The 26,209-nt window shown below is 45.3% G+C and overlaps 2 protein-coding genes across 2 annotated transcripts; one reads left to right on the forward strand and one right to left on the reverse strand.

Annotated features, from left to right (window-relative positions):
• Positions 1-16: 16 nt before the first annotated feature.
• DDX42 (DEAD-box helicase 42) lies at positions 17-16,446 on the reverse strand. The gene is made up of 18 exons (XM_074557661.1): positions 16,230-16,446; positions 14,291-14,517; positions 13,548-13,698; positions 12,910-12,971; positions 11,882-11,918; positions 10,327-10,476; positions 9,996-10,100; positions 9,321-9,440; positions 8,790-8,966; positions 8,170-8,298; positions 7,845-7,944; positions 7,421-7,468; positions 6,844-6,941; positions 5,731-6,007; positions 5,036-5,262; positions 3,721-3,831; positions 3,110-3,211; positions 17-2,583 (listed from the first exon to the last, which is right to left on the reverse strand). Exons 2-18 carry the CDS (start codon positions 14,509-14,511, stop codon positions 1,342-1,344), a joined length of 3,357 nt encoding a protein of 1,118 aa, XP_074413762.1. The 5' UTR covers positions 14,512-14,517; positions 16,230-16,446; the 3' UTR covers positions 17-1,341.
• A 60-nt stretch (positions 16,447-16,506) lies between these two features.
• Positions 16,507-25,916, forward strand: CCDC47 (coiled-coil domain containing 47). The gene is given in 14 exon segments (XM_074557704.1): positions 16,507-16,566; positions 16,569-16,605; positions 18,684-18,949; positions 19,071-19,178; positions 19,678-19,852; positions 20,037-20,158; positions 20,703-20,768; positions 21,511-21,612; positions 22,432-22,542; positions 22,847-22,932; positions 23,631-23,689; positions 24,212-24,321; positions 24,492-24,659; positions 25,273-25,916. Coding segments are annotated over 14 exon segments (1,536 nt in total). The 5' UTR covers positions 16,507-16,521; the 3' UTR covers positions 25,354-25,916.
• The last annotated feature ends 293 nt before the right edge of the window (positions 25,917-26,209 follow it).

The following is a 26,209-nucleotide window of genomic DNA, read 5'->3' on the forward strand; positions in this document are numbered from 1 at the left end:
AAGCACATGCTGCATATTTTTGTACCAGTAATAAAACATTTACTAGAGCAAGCAGAAAGTAAATGCACAGCTGATAAAGAAAACATCACAATGTCACAAAACCCTGACAGCTTCTGGTACATCTTCCAGTGGAAACGAGCCAGCGGTGGGTGCTGACATGTCCCAACTGAAAAGTTCTTCCCTACCTTGTGGCAAAAAAAAAAAAAGAAGTTAAAAAATGGGAATACACACAATGAGTTAAAAATGGGCAAGCAAGATTTTACAGATTTACTACATGTGTCCAAAACAAGGCCAGATTTGAGCTGTTTCTTTTTATTTATTGTTTTCTGAGTTCTCCCTAAAGGCTTCTGAGCAACAGATCCCTGAATTTCTGAATCTTCTTCCTTTAGCCACACTTCCTGGGGGGCTCCAGCCTCTGATTGTTGTGGTCTATCTACATTGTCTTCCCTTTTTTGTTTTTAATTTGAAGAAAGCACTCAACCCTCTCAGAACAGAGGGTGCATAGGCACAGCAGAGACACAGGCTTGCTATGCAGGCTTCCACCAGAATGAAGGATATTAGAAAACAGAAGGTTCTTTGAAAGAAAAAAATATCTGGGCAATGGGATTGGAATTAAAGTACTGACCACAAATAAGCCAGGGAGTCCAACCTACACTACAAGTGGATTTGTGGTTTGCTGGGATGGAGAGGGATCCCTCAAACAGCTCCACACACACAAAAAAAAAAAAAAAAACCAAAACAAAACAAAAAAAAAACCCAAAAAAAGAAACCAACTTGCTCTGCCCCACCTTAGCAAAGCAAATTGATACGTTCTTAGTGGATGAGGAGAGAGGTAAAGGGTAACCTGGAGACCAAATTATTTGGGGATAATGTGTGAAAAGGAGATGGAGGAAGAACTCACCATACTGACCAAACTGCTGCAAGATTAATGTCTAACAGGCAGGTCCTGAGCATCTCTAGGTGGACTGGACTGGTTTGTAAATGTGAACGCTGGTTAAGAAAAGACTAATTTATACCTCTATGGACAACAGTTTCTTAAGGTTCCAAGGATGTGGAACAGCTTCTTTTTGTCAAGAAGATCTGTTTAAATCCAGCAGAGTCACTCGAGCACTGAATGTTTCAAAGCAGAACCCAGGGAGCTTTATCAAAATGATTTCTTTCACTAAGTGTTGTGTGCACTTCATTCGGGGGAGTCTGCCCGCAGGTGAACTCGCACCGGGGTTCTCATGGTTTCCTTCTCCTGCCCCAGCTGCTCAACAACCAGTTCCCAACAACCCCCAGAAATCCTCTGGGAAACGTCACCACCACCTGCAGAGATTCCAGGCTGTGAACCCCCAGCTTTTAACTGTCCCACCGGCTCTTCTTCCGTTTTGGGGGCTCTGGGACAGCAAAGCCATCTGTCTTGTTGTCTCGGCTGTTGGCCTCCTTCCTGTTCTCCCCGTTCCTGCTCTCGCTGTTCCTGCTGTCGCCGTTGTTGCGGTTGGTGCCCGGCAAGTCGCTGAAGTGCCGGCCCTCGCCGTGGCGATGGGCGTCGCCGTGGCGGCCGTCGCCGTGCCGGGAGGGGTCGCCGTGCCGGCCGCCGCCCTCGCCGTGGCGCTGCCCGTCGGTGTAACGCTGGCCCTCGCTGTAGCGCTGGCCATCGGTGAAACGCTGACCATCATTGAAGCGCTGGCCCTCATTAAAACGCTGACCATCATTGAAGCGCTGGCCCTCATTAAAACGCTGGGCCTCATTGAAGCGCTGACCCTCATTAAAACGCTGGCCCTCATTAAAACGCTGACCATCATTGAAGCGTTGGCCATCATTGAAGCGCTGGCCATCGTTGAAGCGCTGGCCCTCATTAAAACGCTGGCCATCATTGAAGCGTTGGCCATCGTTGAAGCGCTGGCCCTCAGTGAAACGTTGACCATCATTGAAGCGTTGACCATCGTTGGAGCGCTGACCATCGTTGAAGCGTTGGCCATCGTTGAAGCGCTGGCCCTCAGTGAAACGTTGACCATCATTGAAGCGTTGGCCATCGTTAAAGCGCTGACCCTCGTTAAAGCGCTGACCATCACTGAACCGTTGGCCTTCAGTAAAACGCTGGCCATCATTGAAGCGCTGACCATCATTGAAGCGCTGGCCCTCGTTGAAACGCTGACCATCGTTAAAGCGCTGACCATCGTTAAAGCGGCCACCACCGCCGTCCCCTCGGCCACCACTGCCCTCTCCTCGGCCACCACCGCCCTCAGCGCGCCGCGGGGCCTCGCCGTGCCGGCTGTTGCGGCTGTCGTTGTACCGTTCTCTGGCGATGCCGCCGCCCTCCCGGCTGCTGGCGCTGCTGTTTGTGCTGTTGAAGCCCTGCGCTGCCGCGCTGGGGAAGGGGGGCACGCTGCTCAGGCTGCCCGTGCTGGTGAAGCCTGGCACTCCCTTTGCTGCCGTGGCTGCCATGGGGCTCTCGGCACTGGCGGCGCTTTGCTGCGCCGAACTCGTCGGGACGGAGTTCAGGCTCCCGGCGCTGGTCCAGCCGCTGGCACCAGCGGCAGAGCTCCCAGTCTTTTGGTTATTTAAACTTGCAGCAACAAAGTGACTCTTGTACTGGGACTGCAGGAAAGGGAGAGACAAGAGAGAGCAGGTTTGGCTCTGTGCTGCCCCACACAACACGGAGTCATCGTGCGGTCACAAGCCCACCTTGGATTTTGGGGCAACAGAATTCCTAGAAAAAGTCAATCTTGGAGTGATTACATTCCTCCTGTGCTTATGGACACAGAGTTAGTAACAGGCACCTCCTACCAGACAACACCAACAAGGGAATTCTTACATTGTGGGGTTAACTTTTACACTGAAGAGAAAGAGCTTCTGTTTCCCCTTTTGATTGCAATTACCCTACTGCTGCAAAGAATAAAGCCCAGATGCAGAATCCAGACAGAAAAAAGAGCAAAGAGGCAGCAGAAAACAAAGTAAGTTTGGCAAATTTGTGCAAATGTGGTCAGTACCTAATTCCACCACTTGGGACTGCCATGCCGAGTGTGCTGCAAGTGACAGAGCCACAAGCACCACCCTCAGCTTCTCTGAAATAACAGGGCTGCTGCATTTTCAGGGGAGAAAAGGAGCCAAACATGCAACCAACCTGGAAAGCTGCTTTCATTGCTGTCAGCCTGTCCCCCATGGCCCCTGTGGATGGCTTGTAGGCCTCATAGTTGCTCATCACACTGTTGTTGTTTCCACGGTCCTGTGCAAAACCACAATGGGATAAAACTCTGCAATTGCCCTCACAGACACACTCAGTTCAACCACTGCTCACATCCATCCTGTCCCTGCACTCAGGAAACACATCCACTAAGGATGACAGACTTCTGAAAAGCCCTGAGCAGTGGAATAGTCTGATCCATTTTGTTTTTTTTTCCTGCCAAGAATCAGATTGGAAATGGCTGGAAATTCAGAAGTAATTTATTAGCATTTATTTTACAGCAACAGTTTATTTTATGAGGAATCTCCAAACTTTCTGGATCACTCTAGCTCTAAAAAAAACCAGCTCTTAACAAGAGAAGAACAGCACAGCAGACTTTCACTTGAGATATATGATCCTAACTCTGAAAGATGCTGAGCTATGAGAACTTTTAAAGCAGACACTGTAATCCAGTACCAAGATTTTTTAAATTAAAGAATAATCAATACTAAGTTAAAAGGTGCCAAGAATCTTTGAAATCTTTGAACAACCTCTTCAGCATCTCTACTTACAGTATTTTCTGAGCCCAGCCCGGGGCGCTCACGGTACCCCAGGCCACCACCACCAATATTCAGCTTCTTGCCCTTCCCTCCTTTAAAACGGGATTTCCGGAACCACGGGTTCTGTAAGAGAGGGACAAGTGCTCCTCAACACAGGGAAGGAAAAGCTTCATAAATGCATGTAATGAGGCTGAGAAAAAAGGGATACTGAGCATTGCAAAAGACCAACTCAAATACTGTTTTCCATTTAACCACACAGCTGCTGTAGGCAGTTGTGCCAGGTGGGTCTGATGCTTTGAGTTACAAATGCTTTCTATGAAAACTAATTTTACACCTTCAACTCTCATTCAGGTTAAGGTTTTGGGGGTTTGCATTCTAATAAACCCAGGAATAAACACAATTTCCAATGCCATCACTTGGGAGCTCTGCTCTTGCTCATACTTTGGTTTCACTGGTTTAGCCCAGTGCTTGGCTAAGGAGAAATGAGGGTCTGTCAGCAAAACTTTCTGTTCCAAGCAGTGACCAGAGAATGTCAGCCCAACCAGACCTGCTGTTTCAAGGTGTTTAAATAATAGTTGGCTGCACCTCTTTTTATGCCCTGCAGTCTCTCCAAATGTGACTAAGTCAGTTGGCTTCCTACATGCTCATCTCAAGGCAGTCAGGGAAGCTCTGCCTCACTAATTCTTCCCTTCTGAAAATGCTGCCTTTGTCAGAAAAGTATTTACTTTTGGCAGCTGCTGTCCAAGCTACCTGCTAGTGTGTCCATAGGCCTGCTAATCCATCTCTGAATCTGGGAGTTCTAAAAGCCTGGGCTCTCTTGCAGCTGTACAGGCAGCAAAAGACAAGAAATTAAAGAGTTGATAAGTTCAGTGGCACAAGCACAATTGCTGCAGCTACCTGTCATGCCTGTATATAGCAAACCTGCCAGAGCACTGCCAAGCAGGTGGAATGATCAAGCAACAACCCTTTCACAGAGGGAATGGCCCTGTAATTGTTTTCTAGTTTAGCTTTCAACTAAGCTGCATCTCCCAGGTGCCTGCTATAAATCTGACTGCAATGAGACACTGGAATGCTCTGCTGGCATCAGCAGATTACAGCTCCTCATTTCCTAGGCAGTGCCTGGCCCCAAAATAGATCACATACAGTGTTACCAAATCTTCATGGATTCTTTCAAAGGCCATTAAAACCACAAGGAAACCTACTTTAAACCAGGACAGACCCCCAAAAGGTCACTGCTCACACACGATGGAGCCAGCAACACCAGCCGGCTGATTTTGTGCTGGATCTGGAGCGAAACCTCCTCACCTCGAGTTCTGCTGGTTCCTACCTGCATTGCCAAATCCAGCAGCTCTTTGGAGACGTGCTGGTTGGCCCCCTCCAGGTTCCTGACGAGGTCCCCAGCGAAGTTGCTGTCCTTGGGGGTCAGCAGGGTGTAGGCCACCCCCTTCTCCCCCGCGCGGCCGGTGCGGCCGATCCGGTGCGTGTGCGTGTCGATGTCCCGCGCCACGTCGTAGTTGATGACAGTCTTGATGGAAGGGATATCCAAGCCTCGAGCTGCAAGAAAAAGCAATGTGGTGGGAAGTGTCATTATCCCAATTAACTCAGAGCAATTCCTCTGGTACCAGGATATCACCCTGCTCTGGTCCTGTGGGCAAAAGGAACGTCAGCTGATGGATGAACAGCAACCACTTCTTAAGACACAGCTTTTCTTTCTGTATATTAAAATATGTCAGGCTGTAATTTAGGCATCATTAAGAGATCAAAAATAACTCCCCTTGCCAATGCCATGTACTGCACAGGCACAGAGTGAGACTCTTGGGGGTGTCTGTGTAGGGTCAGGAGTTGGGCTCCATGATGCCTGTGGGTCCCTTCCTGCTCAGGACATTCCATGGCTCTAAAAACCACCTGGAACAGTGTCCTGCAGGTGCAGAACCCAAGCTGGTTGCCTTCCCCTGAAACATTCTTGCCTCTCTGCTGATACCCACAGCTTGTCTGAGCTGCTTTCCAGAAGGTCACACGTACCTGCCACATCAGTAGCCACCAGGATGGGGATCCCCTTTTTCTTAAATTCCGAAATGACTTTATTCCTCTCGCTCTGGTCCATGTCCCCGTGGAGCAGCCCCAGGTTATGATCCTCCTGCTTGAGGTTATTGGCCAGTTCCTCTGCGTTGGCTTTCTTGGTGACGAAGAGGAGGACGCTGCCCGAGGACGTGAACTCCACCAGGCGCCGCGTCAGCCAGTTCCACTTGCTGGGCCCAGAGGGGAAAATCTCCACAATCTGAGTGACATCTTCATTTGCCTAAGGGCAGAAATGTCCTCAGGGTCAGGAAGGTGACAGCAACACACAGATTTCCCACACATTCTGCAGCACAAGTAATACAGTGCAGTGCAGCTTACAGCACCAACTGCAAGTTTTTTCTGAAAGATTTTATTTTGACCCATTTTAATATTTCAAGGATGATGCTCCCATTACACAGTAATAGTTTAGATCAATGAATAGAGGCCCAGTGATTGAGCTGTGAAAGCTGTTGCTTTTCTTAAACAAAATCAAGGAATTTTTTTCTCAGAAAGAAGGGGCTTCAGGCAGTCATTTCTTTTGTTATAAAGGGACCTGATGTAAAAACCAAGAAATACAGAGACCTGGTTGAAAGAAGGATGTTCTGAAGGCATCTTGTGAAATTTCTCAACAGTTTGAATATATTATTAGCAAAGTTTCTTCTCAGCAAGTTTATATCTGCCCACTTCATCAGCTTCCTACCAGATCCCAGCCTGCTGATAGCTCAGCTGTCACTGTCAAGCAAGTCCAGCATCAACATTCCCATGTAAACCATAGGACAGAGAATTTAACTTTCAAATTCTTCACTGCAGAAGTTGCAATGGCTTTGTTTATGCTTTTGAGACAAAACTGAAAGATCCAACCAGTGATTCAGCCTAATAACAAAAATAAACCACCACGGTGGAAAGGTCAACAAGATAAAAATAGAAACCCACTATTTCTAAAACTTCCTATTTTTGCTAAGCACAAATTATTTAAACTAACTATAAATGATGATTCATGCAGTTTAACTTAAATTTCAGAGAACACAAACAGAACAATTCCTTGCTCTGAGTGTCTCACAAGTATTATGGCATTACCTCTCCAATGTCTCCTTGCACAACCCGAATTGGGTCGATCAGAATGTCCCGAGCCAATTTCTCAATTTTCTTACGGAACGTGGCACTGAACAACAGGGCTGGAAGAGAAACAGGCTTCAAAGGCCTTGAAGTAGAAATTTCCTTTCAGAACTGTAAAAACACTGCACAGATGTTGTGAAGGAGGACCTGGATTTCTGAGTGTCAGTGAACTGAAGCTGAGGTTTTATGGGTTCTAATGGAAATTACCAACCGCTGTTAGAATACCACAAAATGGAAATACATTACATAGCATCTGAAATATTGATAATACAGGGCTCTGCTGTGAACTTTCTCTCATGGCAGCTCAGAACACTGAATTTCAAGGCATATGAACATGAATTCAGCTAATCATCTTTGCTCTGAGTGCAGTCGGTGGAGGGATTACAGAGAGATGAGTTGAATGCCCACATGTCACAACTGCTCCCTCCCAACAGCCCACGCTGAGAATAACACCAGTGGACTTTGGCACAAGAATCCTGGTGTGGCTGTGTCCAGAACTGGAGATCCAAGCTCTGCTCCAGACTCACTGTTTACTCACTCTGTCTGTCAGGACGGACGTGGCTCGCGATTGATCTGACCTGGTATTCTGCAAAGGAGAAGAAACGCTCTCATCAACCCTGGAAGCTTATTGTTTAGAAAAATTAAGTCAAAATGCAGTTTCATTGCTTTATTTAACATATAATCACAAAAAGAATGAGTGCTTCTCATTCACTATTTAATTTTACAGATCCCCTAGGCTGAGATTGAGCACCACTGCTTTCCAAAATAGTGACTTTGGTTCAATACGTACCAAATCCCATTTGTTTAGAAAAATTAAGTCAATATGCAGTTTCATTGCTTTATTTAACATATAATCACAGAAAGAATGAGTGCTTCTCATTCACTACTTAATTTTACAGATCCCCTAAACTGGGATTGAGCACCACTGCTTTCCAAAATAGTGACTTTGGTTCAATACCTACCAAATCCCATATCAAACATTCTGTCAGCTTCATCAAACACAAGGTAAGTGACTCTCTGCAGGTTTGTAGCTTTCTTTTTCACATGATCAATCAAACGACCCTAGTAAGAAAAAACTCCAAGTTTTTAAAGCACCTTTAAAAACATCTTAATATATACAACCACCTAGCTGCTTTGCATCCTGACTTACCAGAGACTTACAACAGAAAACATCTCAAGTTTCACTCTAGAATTAAGGGTCAATATTTATGTCAAAGGAACAGATTTTTACAATGTTTTTCAAGCTGAGCAGAACAAAGCCCAGATTTTGGTGGCCACAGTACTTACAGGTGTGCAGACCACGATCTCTGCCCCCTCCTGCAGGGCCTTGGCTTGCTCCCACATGCTCCCTCCTCCGTACACGGCCACCGAGCGCAGGTTGTAGGCCTTGCCAAAGCGCTTGCACTCCGAGTGGATCTGAGGGTGTGACACAGACACAGCACAGCTCACATCTCTGAGACAACACATCTACCCTGGAAATGCAGCATGGAGCCTGAAATGCACTCCTCAGCTGCTAACTTCATGGAATGGTTTCAAACTCCTCAGGGGTGAACACTTGGACACATGTGCATAATTTCCAGTAACTTGAGAAACCTGCTTAGACATCCAACAATAATTTAACCTGCAGGCTCTATCCTTTTGCACATACAATTTGTCACAATGCATAACAGCATTCTTATATCTAAAAATAATATTAGGAGCATGGGGCAAAAATTTAAAATTTTAGGTTTGTCACGATTCTTCAAGAAAACCACGGTAAGAAAGAGCTGTGAGCTGGACCCAGGCTACTCAAGCACAAAGTAGTTTTTTCAAATGCTTTCCTGATGTTATCTGATGATTTCTGCCAAGAATTCTGCCTCCTTCTCCAAGCAGACTGGCTGGTACGTGCAGGAATGCCACACACCCACCTGCTGGCAGAGCTCCCTGGTGGGGCAGACGATCACTGCGATGGGACCATCCCCTGGCTCCAGCTCCTTCTGATCCATGATGTGGATCAGCATTGGCCAGATGAAAGCAGCTGTTTTCCCACTTCCAGTCTTGGCTATGCCAATCATGTCTCTGCCACTTAGTGCCACTGGAACACCCTAAAAAGAAGATTTCAAGCCCACGTTATGCACATCCTTGTGCTGGACAATACGGGAAAACTCAGGTAACAAGGAAAGCCTAGCTCAAAAAAAACCTGAACTTTTCATACATTTCTCTAGGCAAGAGACATTACTGGAATGTTCTTCATTCACCAAAACAATAAAAAAGGAATATGGATATATTTACAGTGGTCATTCAACAAGGAAAGAAGTGGGCAAACTTCTATTTAAAAAATACCAAAGCCATTCTGCAGGCAACTAGAATTGCATTTTTCTCCTCCTCATGTGGATGAGGGAGCTTTGCATGTGTTATTTTTTGTTCTCTTTACAAGTTTGAGAAGTAACAACACTCACCTGACATTGGATTGGAGTGGGTTGGGTATATTCAGATTTCCTAATCTGATGCATAAGTTGCTCATCAAACCCAAAATGAGCAAAACTACTGCCAGGCCTTGGAGGAGCAGCCCCAGAGACCTTGGAAAGAAAAAAAAAGATATTTTTGAGAGAAAAACAAAGAGCAATCTGTTAAAAAAACCCCCATAAATGGGTCTCTCTATCTCTGAAAAAGAACTATACTATTTGAGTGGACATTAAATTTCACTGGGTGCAAATTCCAGATATGTTGTGTAAATAAGACTTTCAGGTATAAAAATTTAATTATCTGTCAAGCAACATGAGCTACTAAACACTGTTTTTACCTCCTTGTGTTTAACTGGTGTTGTACCCCAAATAATTCCCTTCACAGAGGGTCACCCCACTAACACATCAGAAATGGCAAAGAACTAATTTCTGCATTTATTTCCAGTTTGAACTCCCAGCTCTGGAGCTCTTTAGTCCAAGCACCATTCCTCACTACCCACTTTCACAAATCCATAGCAGACTTCCAAGAAATCAGCATCACTGCAGGTGTCTGAGAGGATTGGATTCAAAAGCTGGAGCTCCCAGTGAAAATCCTCATTTAAACTAAGATAGGCCAAAGCTGAGAGGGAGCTCAGAGCTGCTGGGAGAGCAGTTTTGTCCCCAGCTTACCCGGAGATTCAGCTTGTGCCGCAACTCCACCACCTGCTGCGGGGTCAGGCTGGTGATCTCCTCGTGCTCATCATAGAAATTTTTCTCAAATGGTGGGTATTCAATCTGCAATGTAATTAATTCATTACTCAGTTAGTCCAGACTCAAGATTCATTTGTTTTCTGAAGTTCTTAACTGTCTGCCAAAACATTTGCTTAAATGAAGCTATTTCAAGGAAATTTAGTATGATTTACTTAAGACAGCACTGAAGTATTACAGGGGCCTCCTCAGCTCCTGCTTTCTGGAGTGCCTCAAACAGAACAGAACAGACCAGAACACAAATCCCTCCTACCTCTGAATGGTCAATAGGTGGAAGAGGATCAATGATTTTTTTGGAAGGTGCAATTGGATTCCCATCACTGTCATACTCCAGGTTATCCTCCTCCTCCTCCTGCACCACGCCAGCCGTGGGGTTCTCTGCCATGTAGCGAAAATACGCTTCCTGCAGCAAAACAGAGCAGCAAACTCACACACCACAGCCTGCAGTGCTTGAAGGGATGGGTGTGCTAAGTGGCTCTTTGCTTTCACACCCACTGAGGAACAAAGTCACTACTTCCACTAAAATTGATTCTTTTAATAAACACCAACAGATACATCCTGAAGGACAAGAAGTGCAAATGAAGAAAACAACTCCAGTGTCAGCTACACCACAAAGTGCTCCTAAAAGCCAAACTTCTCTTGTGTCTGCTTAACAACTCCTTCTACCAAGTCTTGTCATGTTTACCAACAGAAGGATCTATTCTTATTTCCACAGGAACAAAGCACAAAGAACAAACCACTGGTAGGTTTCTAACCAGAAAACACATTGTTACTAAGCATATGACACTGAATTTTTTGAACATGCTATGGCAAAGATAGTTTCTTGACTTCCCCATACTAGACTTCAGGAAATGAAGAGATATCTATTTTTCACTGAGTCAACACAAAGGTGAAAGAAAATATTTCAGAAGAGTCCTCCAAGACAAGCCCGAGTTTAGACTCTGCCACCCTGTCATGTGCCATCCTCACAGCTCACAAAGATGTTTGTGTCTCACATTCTCACTGGCACACCAGTGTGAGACTCTCATAGAGAAAACACCAGCCTTGCTTGACTTGGAGCAAATATTTAAGAACAGATTTGTAAGGCAAGGCTCAATTACAAACATGTATATATACTCATCTGGATTTTCCATTTTCCTGGCCAGTCACCCCTCAGTCACAGAGCTGTGCACACAATACACTTGAACAACAGCTGCCCCCAGGCATAAAGTCACCTCTGCTCAAACTCTGGCACAGCTACACTGCAAGCAGAGGCCTTCAAGGCCACACAACCCTGCCAAGCCCTGCAATAATGCAAGTAACACAAGTGTTAGTAACTACAACTCAGTAGGAAGGTACATTTTGAAATTAAGTCTTTTCTCTTGATCATTTCTGCTATAATGATACTTATAAAGTTTAATGAGAGGTGGAGCTCTTCTGAAAACAGGGATCCAAGAGCCTGATTCTTGCCCTGAACAGACCCCACATTTCACTGCAAGGAGCCTCCACAATCCAACAGCCTCCCCCTGGTGTCTGCTGGAGGTGATCATGCTAATTGCAATGTGTGAGATCCTCAGACACTGAGCAATATCTACAAGAAACTTAACTTCAAACTGACTGAAAGAAATCTTCATCAGTGAATGCAACTGTCTAATATTCTTCTTAAAACACCTGGAAGGGCAGAAAGCAGGGTAACCACTACAGCTCCCTGCTGAATTGTCTGGATACTGGAATTTTGTTTGTCCCTAGCAGTTAGGTGTTTGGAGAGGGAAAGTTAAAAAATACAAAACAACAAAAAAAGAAGATAGAAAGACTGCATAGGAACTCACTTGGTCATCTTCCTCTTCAATGTCATCTCGAATACCCCTGGAAAAACAAGCGGAGAAAAAACTTCCCTGCAAGTGTTCCACAGACTCAGCTCAATAGTTTCATTTGATTAGTGCTGAGCTCCAGATCTCGTGGAAGACACAACACTATCAACAGGGCAACATTTATATTCCCAACCCATGGAGTTTTCATATCTGGTGCCAACCATAGCAGTGACCCTGCAAAGACTTCTCTTTACTTCTGGTACTGAGACTGAAAGATTAGGATTCCATCTTCCCAGCAGAAGCCACATCAAAGATCATCCTGGTCTAAGCTCTTGATGCTACAGAAGTCCCATAACTGAAGAGGAATATGAGCCAGGAAGTGCAAATCCAGTTCAGAATTTCCCCAGGTGCTGATTTGGATCCAGTGTTCTGTGTCAGGACCATGTATAACCTGATCAACCCCATGCAATGTAACTTCTATCAATATATCTGACATTTCTATCCAGAATCAACAGCATCATTATTTCCCTTAGCCAAAACAAATAGATAAGCTGCACGAATTTAAGCTGTTTTAAACTCCAAATGTCATGTGCTACCTAATCTATCAGCTTTAATGTCTAAAACCTAGCCCAAGTTTAGAAGAGTCTCCAGTAGTCCAGCTACAGCAGCACTGACTTGTTTTGCTCACATAAATACAATTTTAAGCTAAACCATTGTGATCTCTCCAAGGGTGTGGGAAGCACAAAAACCATCCAGGCTGAGCTGGAAAGTGGCAGAAATACAACGTGTTGCCCCGATTTCTGTGACCTAGAAAGGCTTCTGGCAGGGATAACTCTCAGTATTGTTGCAGTTTGCCATGGATTCTTCCTTATTATCCCATTTTTACAGCACAAAGCATTACCCACAGCATCTCATACACAGGTTAATGATGTTTATTAGGGATATCCTACACTGCCTAATGAACAACCATCACCAACAAAATGCTCAGAATTCTCTGAACACCACACAAGACATAGCAGGCATGGGAATGATAAAAGAGAACTTACTTAACATTCTTCTTTTCCTTGTCTTTATCTTCAAGTCTCTTCATGTCTCGAGCAGCTTGATCCTAGCAGGTCATAAAGTTGTCACATGTTAAAAAGACCAAGATGGTAAAACATGAAAGGGGAAAATGTTCCTGAATAATTAAACCATTATGTCACAGGGAAAACACTTCTTGGACTAATCTTTGTCTCATTCCATATCTGATTCTGCTAAATGAATTCTCCTACTAGTACCTTTGAATTTATATACTACTCTAAGCTTGTGACAGTGCTATTGAAAAAATAAATCCCTCATATTCCTCCTGAATCCAACTAAAAATAGAACTGTAGCTAAAAATTAGCTCATGAATACAAACAATTGCCATTTAGGTAGTGAAAAACACAGAAAACCTTAGTTTGATATTCAGAAACAAGCAGAGCTCTATGTGACATCCTCAAAGCTGTTAAATAGTTACATTACTGCAAGTCACATCCCCTCTCTAATCCATTTTTGAGGTCTAACTAACACCATCCTATATAAACCACAAAGTTAAGGGGCATTTTGACTGCAGCTGCCAAAGCCCTGAGTGACATTTGCTGGCCCTGACTGCACACAGGGACAGGCACAGCAATGAATAAACATTCCCCAAGCTGGCTCTTGCCTCCACTTCAGCCATGAATGCCTCCAGAGGATCATCATCGCTGTCAGAGTCTGCTGATTTGGAATGGAACTGCTGCCGAGTGGGGGAATTCTCTGCAGGAATGTAGGGCAATTCCACATTGCTGGAATCTTCCTCTTCATCCTCAAAGTAGCTGAAAAAAAATGAACAACAGCCAGGTCAGCACATGGTTTATAGCACTGTGCTGTCTTTCATGGTTTCTGGTTGAGTCAAGGTACCCACATGGACAATAGAAGTTAGTATGGACACAAGAGAAGATGTTGAGATTTATTTATTTACAATTATTCATGTTAAAAGTTCAAAGCAGGGCAAAGAGATATCATAAAATTGAGTCACTCTTTCATCTTTCTTGCAGGCTCCTTTTAGGTACTGGAAGGCCACAATTAGGTCAGCCCCAAACTTCTCCAGGCTGAATAATCCCAACTTTTGCTGTCTTATTATACATTTATGCAGCCAAGTAAAGAACTGTGGAGATCAATGTTTTCCTGTGCAAAACACACCCAAATTTATCCTACTTGGCTCCAACTCTGAGAAGACCATAGAATAAAATATGTTCTCAAGAGGGGAAAGCTGGATGAGAAAAGCTCCTGCAGGCTACTCACAGTCTTTTAAGTACATTATTCTCTATTTATTTATATAAATGTCACAGATACTTCCCCCGAACTCAGAAACATTAAGCCATTTAAATCTAGAGCTACATAAACACGAGAAGTGACTGCACTTACGCATTCTCCTCATCAAAATTGGCTCTCTTTGACCCAATTTTGTAGAAGGAAGGCAGCTGAGGAGGCCCCGATTTCGCAAACGCTGCCGAGGAGCCGGCGGTGCCGAAAGCGCTGTGGGACTGCTGAGACAGCTTGGGCTCCTCCTTCTTGCCAGGTGTGATGGCAAAGCCACCAAACCCAAAGCCTCTCTTGGTACCAGGTCCACCTTTATTCCAATTCATGATGACCTGTTAAAACAAGGAAATAAATTAATGCTCTGATTCAGGCAGTTATAGGGAATTGTCGTGATTTTTCTTGTTAGTTGATGGCTTCAGTCGTGACACAGGGACTTGTGGAACTCTGAGTGACAAGAGTTTAATCTGGTTCCCAAAAAGGATGAGGCTCTGGTCTTTTGTCAGTAGTATGAATACACCCACAATTCCAAAGAATAAAACCAAAGTGCTTGTCTTCCAGAGCAGGTCGTGTCCTTCAAGGATTACTTAAACACATTGAAGATGTTACCTGTCCTGTTTGCAGTCTAAGGCAAACAAACCCAAGGCCAGAACTTTGAACACGAGGAGGAACAAGAGATGAAAAGACAGCTCAGTGCATATTTTGCTGCAACCCAGCAACCTCCAGAGAAATGGGCCCAGAGCAGCAAAAGGTCTGTGTGAGCCCAGGCACATTTCTGCCAAAAGCCAACTCAAATTGCCTCTCAAACCACCTTCAGCCATATATATCATCTCTAACATATTTATATGTTCCCCCATCTCTGTTTTTCAAACAGTATTTTAAACCCTCCAAATAACAGTGTCTGCCCAGAAGTTGATTTTCTAAGATGATGACTGATATATTAATATTTACAGTTTATATTCTTGACTCATTTAGTTACCTGCATGGTCAAGCAAATCATACCTGTAAGGCAGAAAAGAGAGCAAGACAACCACAATAACTGACTGTCCAAAGGCTACAAGTCTTATTGACCAAACCCTCACACTGAGAATCTTCAATGAGATCAGAACTCACTGGCAAAAGAACAACTTCAAAACAATCTGAAGGTAAACAGTGCAGCAGGTCCCTGTGCTGAACATTTACCAGTGTGGGGCTCGCTCAGTAAATCTCGAGTCAAGACCAAAGCTCAGTAGTAGATTTTGGGGGAAACTCAGCTGTTCTGCTCTCCATGGCAGCAGCTGACCATGGAGTCCTGGATACAAGTTCCCTCTTGTCCTGATCATCTGTAGCTTTTACACTTGTGGATCTGTGGCACTGGGAGATCAAAAACTACAACAGAGGGGTGAGAGGTGGAACCACATTTCTGCTGTCACAGCACAGTGGGAATTTTAGAAAACTGTTAAGTTAAAATCTGATTGTAAGAATCCTTCCTCATTGTACTTATCTACCTTTTTCCCTCTTCCGCTACCTCAAAAAATAAGGCAGACCACTTTTTTATTGCCATACAGCAGCAAAAGTACAAATCACGGTCAGCTCGCCCACTCGCCAGCAGCGAGCCAACAGGGAGAGGCTCCCCCAGGACGCAGAGACTGCAGGAAAACCCCGGGGTTCGCTGCCCTGTGGCCCCGTTCCGCGGGACGGAACTCGCGGGACACGGAGCCGCCTGCGGCGCCCGAGATCCGCGGGCACGGCCGCGATGCGCCCCGGCCGCTCCCGCTGCAGGGAGGGACCCCCGCCCTCCGCAGGGCACGGCAGGGACCGGCCGGGGGGCACAGAGCCGCGGGCAGGCGCTGTCCGGCACACCGGGCCCTGCGCGGGGCCCTTCCCGCCCGCGGAACGGCGGTGCGGGGCGGGCCCTTTGTGCGGGGCAGGCCCGGGCTGCCCGCGCCCGCTCCAGGCCGCGGCTGCGGCGGGTGCCGCCCGCTCCAGGCCCCGCAGGCCGGCTCGACAGGACCCGCCGCCGTGGCCGGCCCAGCCCCGCTCCCCTCCCTCAGCACCCCGCACTCACCGCAGCCGCCGCCGCCGCCACTTCCCCGGTTACCGGGGCGGGGGGTGGGGACGGACGCACGGACGTGCCCACGCACTGTGCGTGAGTGACGCGCGGCGGCCGCGCGTGCCCCGGCGCACGCGCAGCGCCCGCCGGTGAAGCAGCGGGGAGTGAGGGCGGCGGGACCGGGCACAGGCGGGAGCGGGACCCCGGCAGCGAAACGAGACACGGTAACCTCAGCGGCGGCCCTGGGACCGCGCTGCTTTCCCGGGGGTTCCCCCCGTCACGCGTGTGTACCCGCACACCCCCGCACATGCGGTGGGCCCGCAGTGCGCAGGCGCCCCGGTACGGCGGGCGCGGAGCGGAGCGGAGGGCGGGGGCCGGGCCCGTGACTCAGGTAACGCTGCCCCGGCCCCGCGGCCCCGCCGCACGGGACTCCCCGCTCCCACCTCCCAGGGCTACCGGGCAGGGCTCGCTCCCTCCGGTGAGCTCGGTACCGGGAGGGGCCGCCCAGGGCACCGGGCGTGCGCGGCCTGTGCTGCGCCCCGCGGGGCGGGAGGAGCCGGCGGCGGGGCCGGGGGCGGCAGATCGCTGATTTTATCTTGTTAACCTTGACTCGTGTTCCGGGAAGGAGCTGGGAGCGTCCCTGGAGCGGGATAGCGAACACCTACCGGGGGTGGTGTCCCCGGTGAGGGCCCGAGCTGCTGGGAACGGGCGCTTCTCCACAATCTGCCGCTGAGCTCGGCTCTGGGCTCGGGATTTACCGAGCAAGCCCGAGCCGGTGAATGTGCAGCTCAGGCAGCAGCAGCAGTGTTTGCCTGAGGATTGCTGGAAATAGTTTCTCTTGTCAGTGGGGTCTGGGCAGCCGGTGTGGAATGGGAGAAGGAATCGGTTCATTGGGGAAGGAATCGGTTCATTGGGGAAGGAATCGGTTCATTGGAGAAGGAATCGGTTCATTGGAGAAGGAATCGGTTCATTGGAGAAGGAATCGGTTCCTCGGTGGCCTGTGGGTTGTGGAGGGCCTGCCGAGGATGTTCTGCTTCCTGGAATTTGAACTTGGAAGCCCTTCTGACAGATTGCTGACCTAAGGGGGTGCTCCAGCTTCACCCACCTCTGGTTCAACTGTACCCTTTGAATTGGCTGCAGAAGCTTATTTTGCATTAAGTTATTTGGAATTGTTGGGTCTTCTAAAGGTGGATGTGCTCAAATAGTCTTGGATTTCTTAATGTGAAATGTTAGAGATTGGTAGAGCAGGAGGTTCTGTTGTCCTGTTATTTTCAACAGCGTGTAAATAATGTCCTATTGAAATAATTTTTTTTTTCTGCTTAAATTCACATAAAATTGTGATGTTCCCTCACAATTTTCCAAATTCCTGGGCCTTGCTGAACTTTCCATCCTGATTAAGGTTCTGTGAGGCTTTTTGCTGGAGTGAGGAGTGTTTGACAAAAGTGTTTATTTCAGTCGTCCTTGTCATTCATAGCAGGGCTCCCTGCATGAGGCACTCAGAGGAATGCTGGTCAAATTTAGAAACAAATCATTTCTATTCTAAGTTTGTGAGAGAACACTCTGATTAACATTCAGGTTCCCACTCGGATCTGGTTGCTGGAGGGAGTAAAATGAGCCTGACAGCAGAGCCTGATGCAGCTGATCCTCTGTGCCTGGTTGTGGAGTGCAGCTGGGGGGTTCTGCTGCCTTTTTTGGACCTTGGAGAAGGTTCTCCAACCTATAGGGGAGCTTGGGACTGTTCTGAGCTCAAGCAGAAGAGACAAGAAGGCAAAACAAGGGGAACTGACAAACTCTGCAGGGTTCTGGCTGATGTGGGGAGAGCTCTGGGCTCGTGAGCCCCAGTTTACTCCTGTGTTCTGGGCAGCAATGCCATATCCGTCCTCTTCCCTTTTTTTTTGGCACAACTTCCAGCAAAAGATCTTTGTCATGATGGGACACTGTGGGAACTTAGTTTTGAGTGTGCAGCCTAGAAAAATCACATCTGTGATTTTGGACTAGCAGAGGCTGTCAGAGCATTGCTGTTGAAATGAACCAAGTGCATTTTAAGATTTACTGCTGCTGTTACACATTCAATGCTCTGACTGTGCCTAATTGCTAATTAATAACAACTGTAGGCACAGAATGTGGTCTTGGAAGTGAGCTGGATGTGAGATGCCATTGGAGAGTCAGTTTTGTAGCAGAACATCCCTGCTTTCCATCTCAGCTCATTTGAACAGTGTGGCCAGATGTGCATTTGCTGCTGCCACAAGCACCAGAGTCCAGAACCTCCCCTTCAGAGTTATTTTTTCTTGTACCAGCACTTTGTTCATTATAGAGATGGCAAGATCAGGCACAGGTTTATTTCTCTCTCTGGTCTGACTCGTGATGTTTTCAAATTGTGCATTTTGGGTTGGGGGTTACTGGAAGTATGATATAACAGAATTGACAAGGACTTTTTGCAATGATTGATTTGACTTTTTTTTTTTCCAGTGAAAATGAAGAATTTATATATTTTTATCGCTGTCCTGTTCATCCCATGGAGCTGTACTTTGGCAAAGTATGATGAATTTGAGGATGGAGATGACATTATGGAATATGATGATAATGACTTTGCTGAATTTGAAGATGTGAGTGAAGATACAGTCACAGAGTCTCCTCAGAGGATCATCACTACAGAAGATGACGAAGAAGAAGCCACTGTAGAGCTTGAAGGTCAGGATGAAAATCAGGAAGATTTTGATGATGCAGACACACAGGTAGGGCCTTGCCTCCTTCCTCAGTGTGTTTCCTAATAGTGTCTCTGCACCTTTCTTTCTCTTTTTGGATTTTACTTGCTGGGCTTTGGATTTTCATGCTGTTTGTGATTTCATCCTTCAGGAGGGTGACACTGAGAGTGAGCCATACGATGATGAGGAGTTTGAAGGGTATGAAGAGAAACCAGATGCATCTCATAGCAAAAGTAAAGACCCCATAACAATAGTTAATGTAGGTATAACTGTTGATCCAGTGTCTATTTGGAGTTTCATCATTTATTTTCTTAAGACAGTATGCCAGGAATGTCACTGGGGTACTGAACAGTGAACACAGTGTGGTTTTAGCTGGTCTGTGGCTTAAGAGTCAGATCAGAACTTGTTAGTTCAGTTGGTTTTTGAAGCCAATCTCTCTGCCCACCCTGCATCACCTTTTTGCCTCCCAAAATTGTCTTTCACAGAATGATCAGGTGCTCATTTCCATTTTTATGGAAGTGAGTACTTTTTTTCTGTTAAGCAGGTATTTTGGGAATGCTGTTATCAGTTGTTTTCTGTATGATTACTGTGCCCCAGTAAGCCAAGTGCTTTATGTAGGCTTAGCTCTCCCCTGTTGCCTTTGTGGAGCTTATTGCTGTATTGGGGATGGAATTTCACTACCCTGTGTTGCCCAAATTTTTGTGTGTTAAAATCCACTTTTTCAAAACATAAATCACAGCTTCTGTTCCCTTACACAGGTCCCTGCTCACCTTCAGAACAGCTGGGAGAGTTATTACATGGAGATCCTGATGGTAACAGGTCTCCTGGCTTACATCATGAACTACATCATTGGCAAGAACAAAAACAACCGCCTGGCTCATGCTTGGTTCAACACTCACAGGGAGCTGCTAGAAAGTAACTTTGCTCTTGTTGGTGAGTTCATAATGACAAGAATCTGGTTTTAGTATTTCAATAATAGTCAATTGAATTTAGTCTGGCATTTAGGCTGTAGAGAATCTTTCTCTGTACTGTGCTATTGTGAGCTGTAAACATTCTGCTGAACTGTGGTTCTCAATTTGTGAGTTTAGATTGAGGTTCTTTCACTTGTTTTCCTCAGGAGATGATGGCACTAGTAAAGAAGCTACAAGCACTGGGAAACTCAATCAAGAAAATGAACACATCTATAACTTGTGGTGCTCTGGAAGGGTGTGCTGTGAAGGAATGCTCATCCAGTTAAAGGTAAGAATTTGGGAGTTTGTGGTGCTGTTTACATGTCACCAGTTGTCAGGTTCTAGAGGCTTTTCCATTCCTGTGTGGGCAACATGGAATCCCAGCTTGGCATTTGTGCTCACAATCAGACACAGAGTTCTGAGTACACACACATTAGCAAAAACTGATAATTTGAAGGTCTTTACAGACTTCTATTCTGCCCCTCAAAGGTGGCACCAAAGAGCAAATGCTTGCAGGAAGAGTATAAAAAACCAGAGGTGTAGTGTGAACAGAGGTAACTGTAGGCTGAAGAGCCTATTTGCCACTTAGAGGGATAAATGGAGCAGCAGGAATTCCAAGGAAGAACAGCAAAGACAAATACAAAGCCCTGGACCTGGGCTGGACCAGTGCCACAGTTCCTGTTCTGACTTGAATGACAAAGCCCCGAGCAACTCCTGCAATGCAGAAAGTGGGCCTGCTTTTGAGCTGTATTGGTCACCCAGGGAAAACTCAGGTCAGATATTAGGAAGGAGGTTTTTACTGTTGTCTGTTGAGCTGTTTTCTGTGTTTTCAGTTTCTCAAGAGGCAGGACCTGCTGAATGTCCTGGCACGCATGATGAGGCCGGCGTCAGACCAAGTGGTGCGTACTCAGCCCTTCCCATTAGCTCTGATAAACTGTTGCATTCCTTCAGTTCTGCTCTGCTGCTTTTGTTCCAGGTGATTTCTGTACTATTCCATATCTTCCACTTCAGTAACTAGTAAAACAACCTCAAAGAATTGTTTGTATTTCCTTCCTGCCTGTGAAATGCAAACTGCTGATGACTGGGAGTTGCTTTATCTGTGGATTTTATCATTCGAGTGGTTTTGTGAGTCTGTCATGATTCAAGAGGTCATATTGATAAGAAGTGGTTTTACAATCTGAAATACTTAGTGATTGTTCATCTGTCTTTTAAGTCTGCTTGAATAGGACTGCTTAAACCAATATGTTGGTCTGGATCTTATATTCTTAATGTTACCTTTTGCCTTTCAACTTGCTCTTAGAGAGCCTGAGTGCCAAGAGAGGTTACATTTGGAAGAAGAGTGACTGTGTGCACTGTGAATACTCTTCCCATGCATCAGTAATTGTATTTACTTACATCAAAATATTTAATTGCAAATTATTTTTACAACTCTGCTGTTTTAGTCACTGTCATTACAGCACGATACTGAGTGGTGTGCTCAGTCTAATTAAAAAGCTTCCTTACTTTAAGACATACAGAAAAGCTTTAAATCAACCACCTTTTTCTTTGCTGTGTCTATCCTTGCATAGTCCTTGTTCTTAGGAATCAAAGTATCAAACAAACATTGAAATCTGACAGGGCTAATAACATTCTGTTTCACAGCAAATAAAAGTGACAATGAATGATGAAGATATGGACACGTATGTGTTTGCTGTTGGAACCAGAAAAGCACTGGTGAGACTTCAGAAAGAGATGCAGGACCTGGTATGTACATGCACGTTGATAAATAATAGCATATAAGAATCTAATCTGCATATTCATTGTTTTCTTGGGAAAACCTGTGACTGACCTGTTGGAATTTGTGTGGAAAAGATATTTCCATTTACAGATAAAAGTTTAATGAAATCAATAATGAGAAATGCTCCCCCCATCAGACCTGCAGGGAAAGAGGCAGTGGAAAGCAGCTTACACCTTTCTTTTGGGGTGTAGTTGGTTTAAGTACAGATTTTTGTCAGCAAATATGAGTGTCACTTCACCTCATTTCATTTGCACAAAAGACTTCAAGGATTGAAAAGTAAACTTAATTAGTGATATGTGATGTGGAAAATTTAGGTTTAAGTCATCTGTTTTTACATTATCTGAAATTAAAGTTTTCCATATGTTCAAGCCATGAAAAGAATTGCAGAGCTTGCCCAGAATCCAGTGATAACAAGTAATGTTAAAAAAATCTTTTCTCTCAAGTAGTAGCATGGTGTGTGGTTGGTAGGATGCCAGTTTTTGTTCTGTTATCAAACAGTGTAAACAAAATGCCTTAATCCACTTTGAACACTCCAGAATGTATGTACTAGAATTGTTTTATCTTCTTCCTTAAAATGCTGACTTCTGAAGGAAAATACTAGCTTAAAGACTGTTGATGCTGTGTGCTTCACTTTGTTTGAAATGTCCCCAGCCAGGATGAGTGAATGAGTGTATTTTTTATTGTTTCTTTTCAGGTACTTTTAGAGGCCCATCTGTTCCAGAACAGTTCAGTCTGATGAGATACTTACAGGCTTGTGTTTATTTTTCTTTTTCTCTTTGAAACAGAGTGAGTTCTGCAGTGATAAACCTAAGTCTGGTGCAAAATATGGGCTTCCAGATTCGCTGGCCATCTTGTCAGAGATGGGAGAGGTCACGGAGGGAATGATGGACGCTAAGGTAAACTGGAATCAATGAATACAAATACTCCTTGGTAATCCTGGCATTTACAACTTGTATGTTCTAAAAAAGTTAAAAGTTAAAGGAGAAAGTTCATATCTTTATCAGTGTCACTGCGGCAAGCTGGGCACAGCAATTTCCTGAGTGATACACAGAACTGTAGAATGGTTTTGGTTGGAAGGGGCCTTAAAAATCATCCAGTCCTACTCCCTGCCATGGGCAGGGAACCTGGCAAACCCCTCTGGAGTGGGAAGGCTGCAGCTGGATTGGTGTTGGGAAAAACTAACCCCTGTTTCTCTTTCAGATGATCCATTTCCTCACACACTACGCTGACAAGATCGACTCTGTCCAATTCTCGGACCAGTTCTCCGGTCCAAAACTTATGCAAGAGTAGGTATAAAGCTGTCTGTCAGCAACACACACCAGCAGCTCTGCTTTTCCCTGAGCCTCCTCGTCCAGAGGTGCTTTAGGGGCTGCTTCACAATTGCCAGGTGGTGGGTGATGTGTCTTATCTGAATTACCACGTAGGTTTTTGCACATGCCTGTGTATTATGCTCACAGGCATATGAATAAATGAACATAAAGGAACACATTTGGATTTAATTGTAAGACAGCTTATGTGTATACCTTGTACTAAAATTGTTGAGGATCTGTGAAATGTAGGCCTGAGGTTTTCACATTAGAATACTGTGGGATTTTGGGCAGTGAATACCTAAACTCTTGAGAAAATATTTTGTTCTCCTAAAATATTTAGAAATCTTTAGTGGTATAAACAACAAGGGGGTGTGTGAAGCTGAAAGTAATTCAAAATCAGAGGCCTTCTTAGTGCTCATGTGCCCTCTTGACATTTGAGAGGCTGGTGCTGTATGTTTTCACACTCATGCCTTTTCTCCTCAGGCTTTTGGGTAAAACACTTCTGGAATCTGATTAGTTTGAAACTTAACTTTGGGTTATAGCCAGGCTTTTAATGTTTATGTTTTTCAAGTACTTTCCAAGTGGCTTTTGGTTCTTGATGGCATTTCAAGAACCAATGTTAGTTACTTTGTATTTTGCTTCACTTTTTCTAAACACTTGTTTCTTTCCTCCAGGGAGGGCCAGCTTACAAAACTGCCCGAAACTAAAAAGACACTTTTGTTTACATTTAATGGTAAGGGCTCTGTTGTCTGTGTGTCTGGGGGGGTGTGTGGCTTTGTTTGGGTAAGTGACATGCTCACGATCTGTCACCTGTGGAAGATAATGTGTGATGAGTGACTTCAGTGCATGTAGCAGGATCATTGGTTGATAAACAGAAGGCAGCAATGCACTGGGGACTGAGCAGCATATTGTCCTGATAACAGGACACTCAGTCCTGCTGGTATTGACCTCAGCTCACACTCCTCTCTCTCAGGGTGGATTGTTTTTAAACCACAAGCCTTGCAGTTTGAACATGCACAGGCTCAGTTGGTTTATCTGGTTTGAAATAAAAGTGGCCTGTTGGGAGAATTCTAGAAAATAACAGATCTTCAAATTTCTTCAAAATTGAAGTCTATAGCTCTAAATGAATCTTCCTAAAGAGGAGGATAAGAGCATCTTTATTTCATGAACAGTGTGAGCCATAAGGGGAGAGCATCACAGCAAGCAGATGAGTACTGCCAGTCTGTGTGAATGAACAAGGAACTCTTTATTTCAGTGCCTGGTTTAGGCAACACTTCCCCAAAGGACATGGAGTCTTTGCTGCCTCTGATGAGCATGGTTATCTACTCCATTGACAAAGCAAAGAAGTTCAGGCTGAACAGAGAAGTAAGTAGTGCCTGGTTTTCTTTCTTCTGACATGGTGTGAAATTGGAACCATTACCCCAGGCTCCTTACGGATCCACTGGATCCTTCTGTTTCTGTACGACTGGTAGAGATCCTGCATCCTGCTTGTGGGGAAATCAGTACAAACTGCCTTTGCTTTTCTCTGTGCCAAGGGTAAGCAAAAAGCTGACAAGAACAGGGCTCGGGTGGAGGAGAACTTCCTCAAGCTGACTCACGTGCAGAGACAGGAGGCGGCGCAGTCCCGGCGCGAGGAGAAGAAACGGGCGGAGAAGGAGCGAATCATGAACGAGGAGGATCCCGAGAAACAGCGGCGGCTGGAGGTGAGGGCACCTTCCCTTGCTACATCTGTCACAGACACATTTGCTGAAAAATCCTTTCCTTAGGGGTTTTTCTCCTGATAAGCTCAGGAACAAAATGACAATGGTTATCTGCTGCTGTGGAATGCAACAGGTGCATCTGGGATTGGTCTCATGTGGTTGTTTCTAATTAATGGCCAATCACAGTCAGCTGGCTCGGACTCTCTGTCCAAAACACAAGCCTTTGTTATTCATTCTTTCTTTTTCTATTCTTAGCCAGCCTTCTGATAAATGCTTTCTTCTATTCTTTTAGTATAGTTTTAATATTATATATATCATAAAATTATAAATCAAACCTTCTGAAACATGGGGTCAGATTCTCATCTCTTCCCTCATCCTCAGAGCCCTGCAAACACTGGCACAGCAGATCCCTCCTGGGAGATCTCCAGGGCTGCCTGGGGGGATAGCAGCACTGGCAACTTTGATTTCTATTTGCTGCTCCTTTCTGGAACACACAAAGGCTCCTGGTGAGCTGTGAACCCGGTGCTGCAGGGCTTTGTTGTTTGGTTCTGAAAGGATCTGCTTGGTCCTTGAAGAGATCACCTGTGTTGATTCAGATCCCTGTCCTTGCCTACAGGAAGCTGCTCTGCGGCGTGAGCAGAAGAAGCTTGAGAAGAAGCAGATGAAGATGAAGCAAATCAAAGTGAAAGCCATGTGACTGTGCTGTGAGAAGTGGCTGCTGCCACCTGTGGAACTGTAATTCACAGGGTACAAAGACCATCATAACTCCATAATCCTCTGAGTCCTTGAACACTAGTAACCATTAAGAGAAAAGTTCTTGCATTGGTGTTACTTATTTAAGTATTACAGCAAACTGTGTGGAGAGCTTTGTCTCGGCAGTTCTGTTCCAGGTGGTACAAAGTTTTGCTACTTGTCTGTTAAAAAAAAATTGCAATATTCTTGAATGCTTTTTGTCATTTGTTCTTTAAAAACAGAAGATTGTAAACCTGTCCATGTGTGCTGGTAACATATTCATGCTTTGGTTTTAAACTTTGGTTTTAGTTATTGTGAGGGAAAGGGGGAAAGGGGAAAAACTTAGGGGGAGGCAAACTGCACAATAAACATTTACTGTGTGCATTTATATTTGCATCAAGGCACAACACTTAGAGCCTTCCATACACAGTATGGATTCTTCAGGGATTTAAGCCCAGTAGAATAGAAGTTCTAATAGAAGTAGAAGATTTTTTTATCTTCATTTTTTTTTACAAACAAAGGCCTGAAGCAGTATTAGGTCAGCTGTGGGCATGATTGGCTTGTGTGTAAAACATAGAGATGGTTGAACCAAGGGAATGGAATACATGGACAGTTTCCTACTTGTTTGGATGCTGCAAACTTAACCCAGTGTGGGATCTGTGATGTCAGCACAGTGTTCCTTCAGGAGTGAGTGCATGGTGAGTTAGCAGTTCAGCCAGCTTTCCTTCAGTATTTTGATCAGTTCAAGTTTGCCTCAACCCCTTCTCTCCTGATCTCAGCAGCTGCTGCCCAGCTCACTTCAGCCAGGAGCCAGATCTAGT

Source organism: Zonotrichia albicollis, chromosome 23 (assembly GCF_047830755.1).
Source record: "Zonotrichia albicollis isolate bZonAlb1 chromosome 23, bZonAlb1.hap1, whole genome shotgun sequence".
Lineage (NCBI taxonomy): Eukaryota > Metazoa > Chordata > Aves > Passeriformes > Passerellidae > Zonotrichia > Zonotrichia albicollis.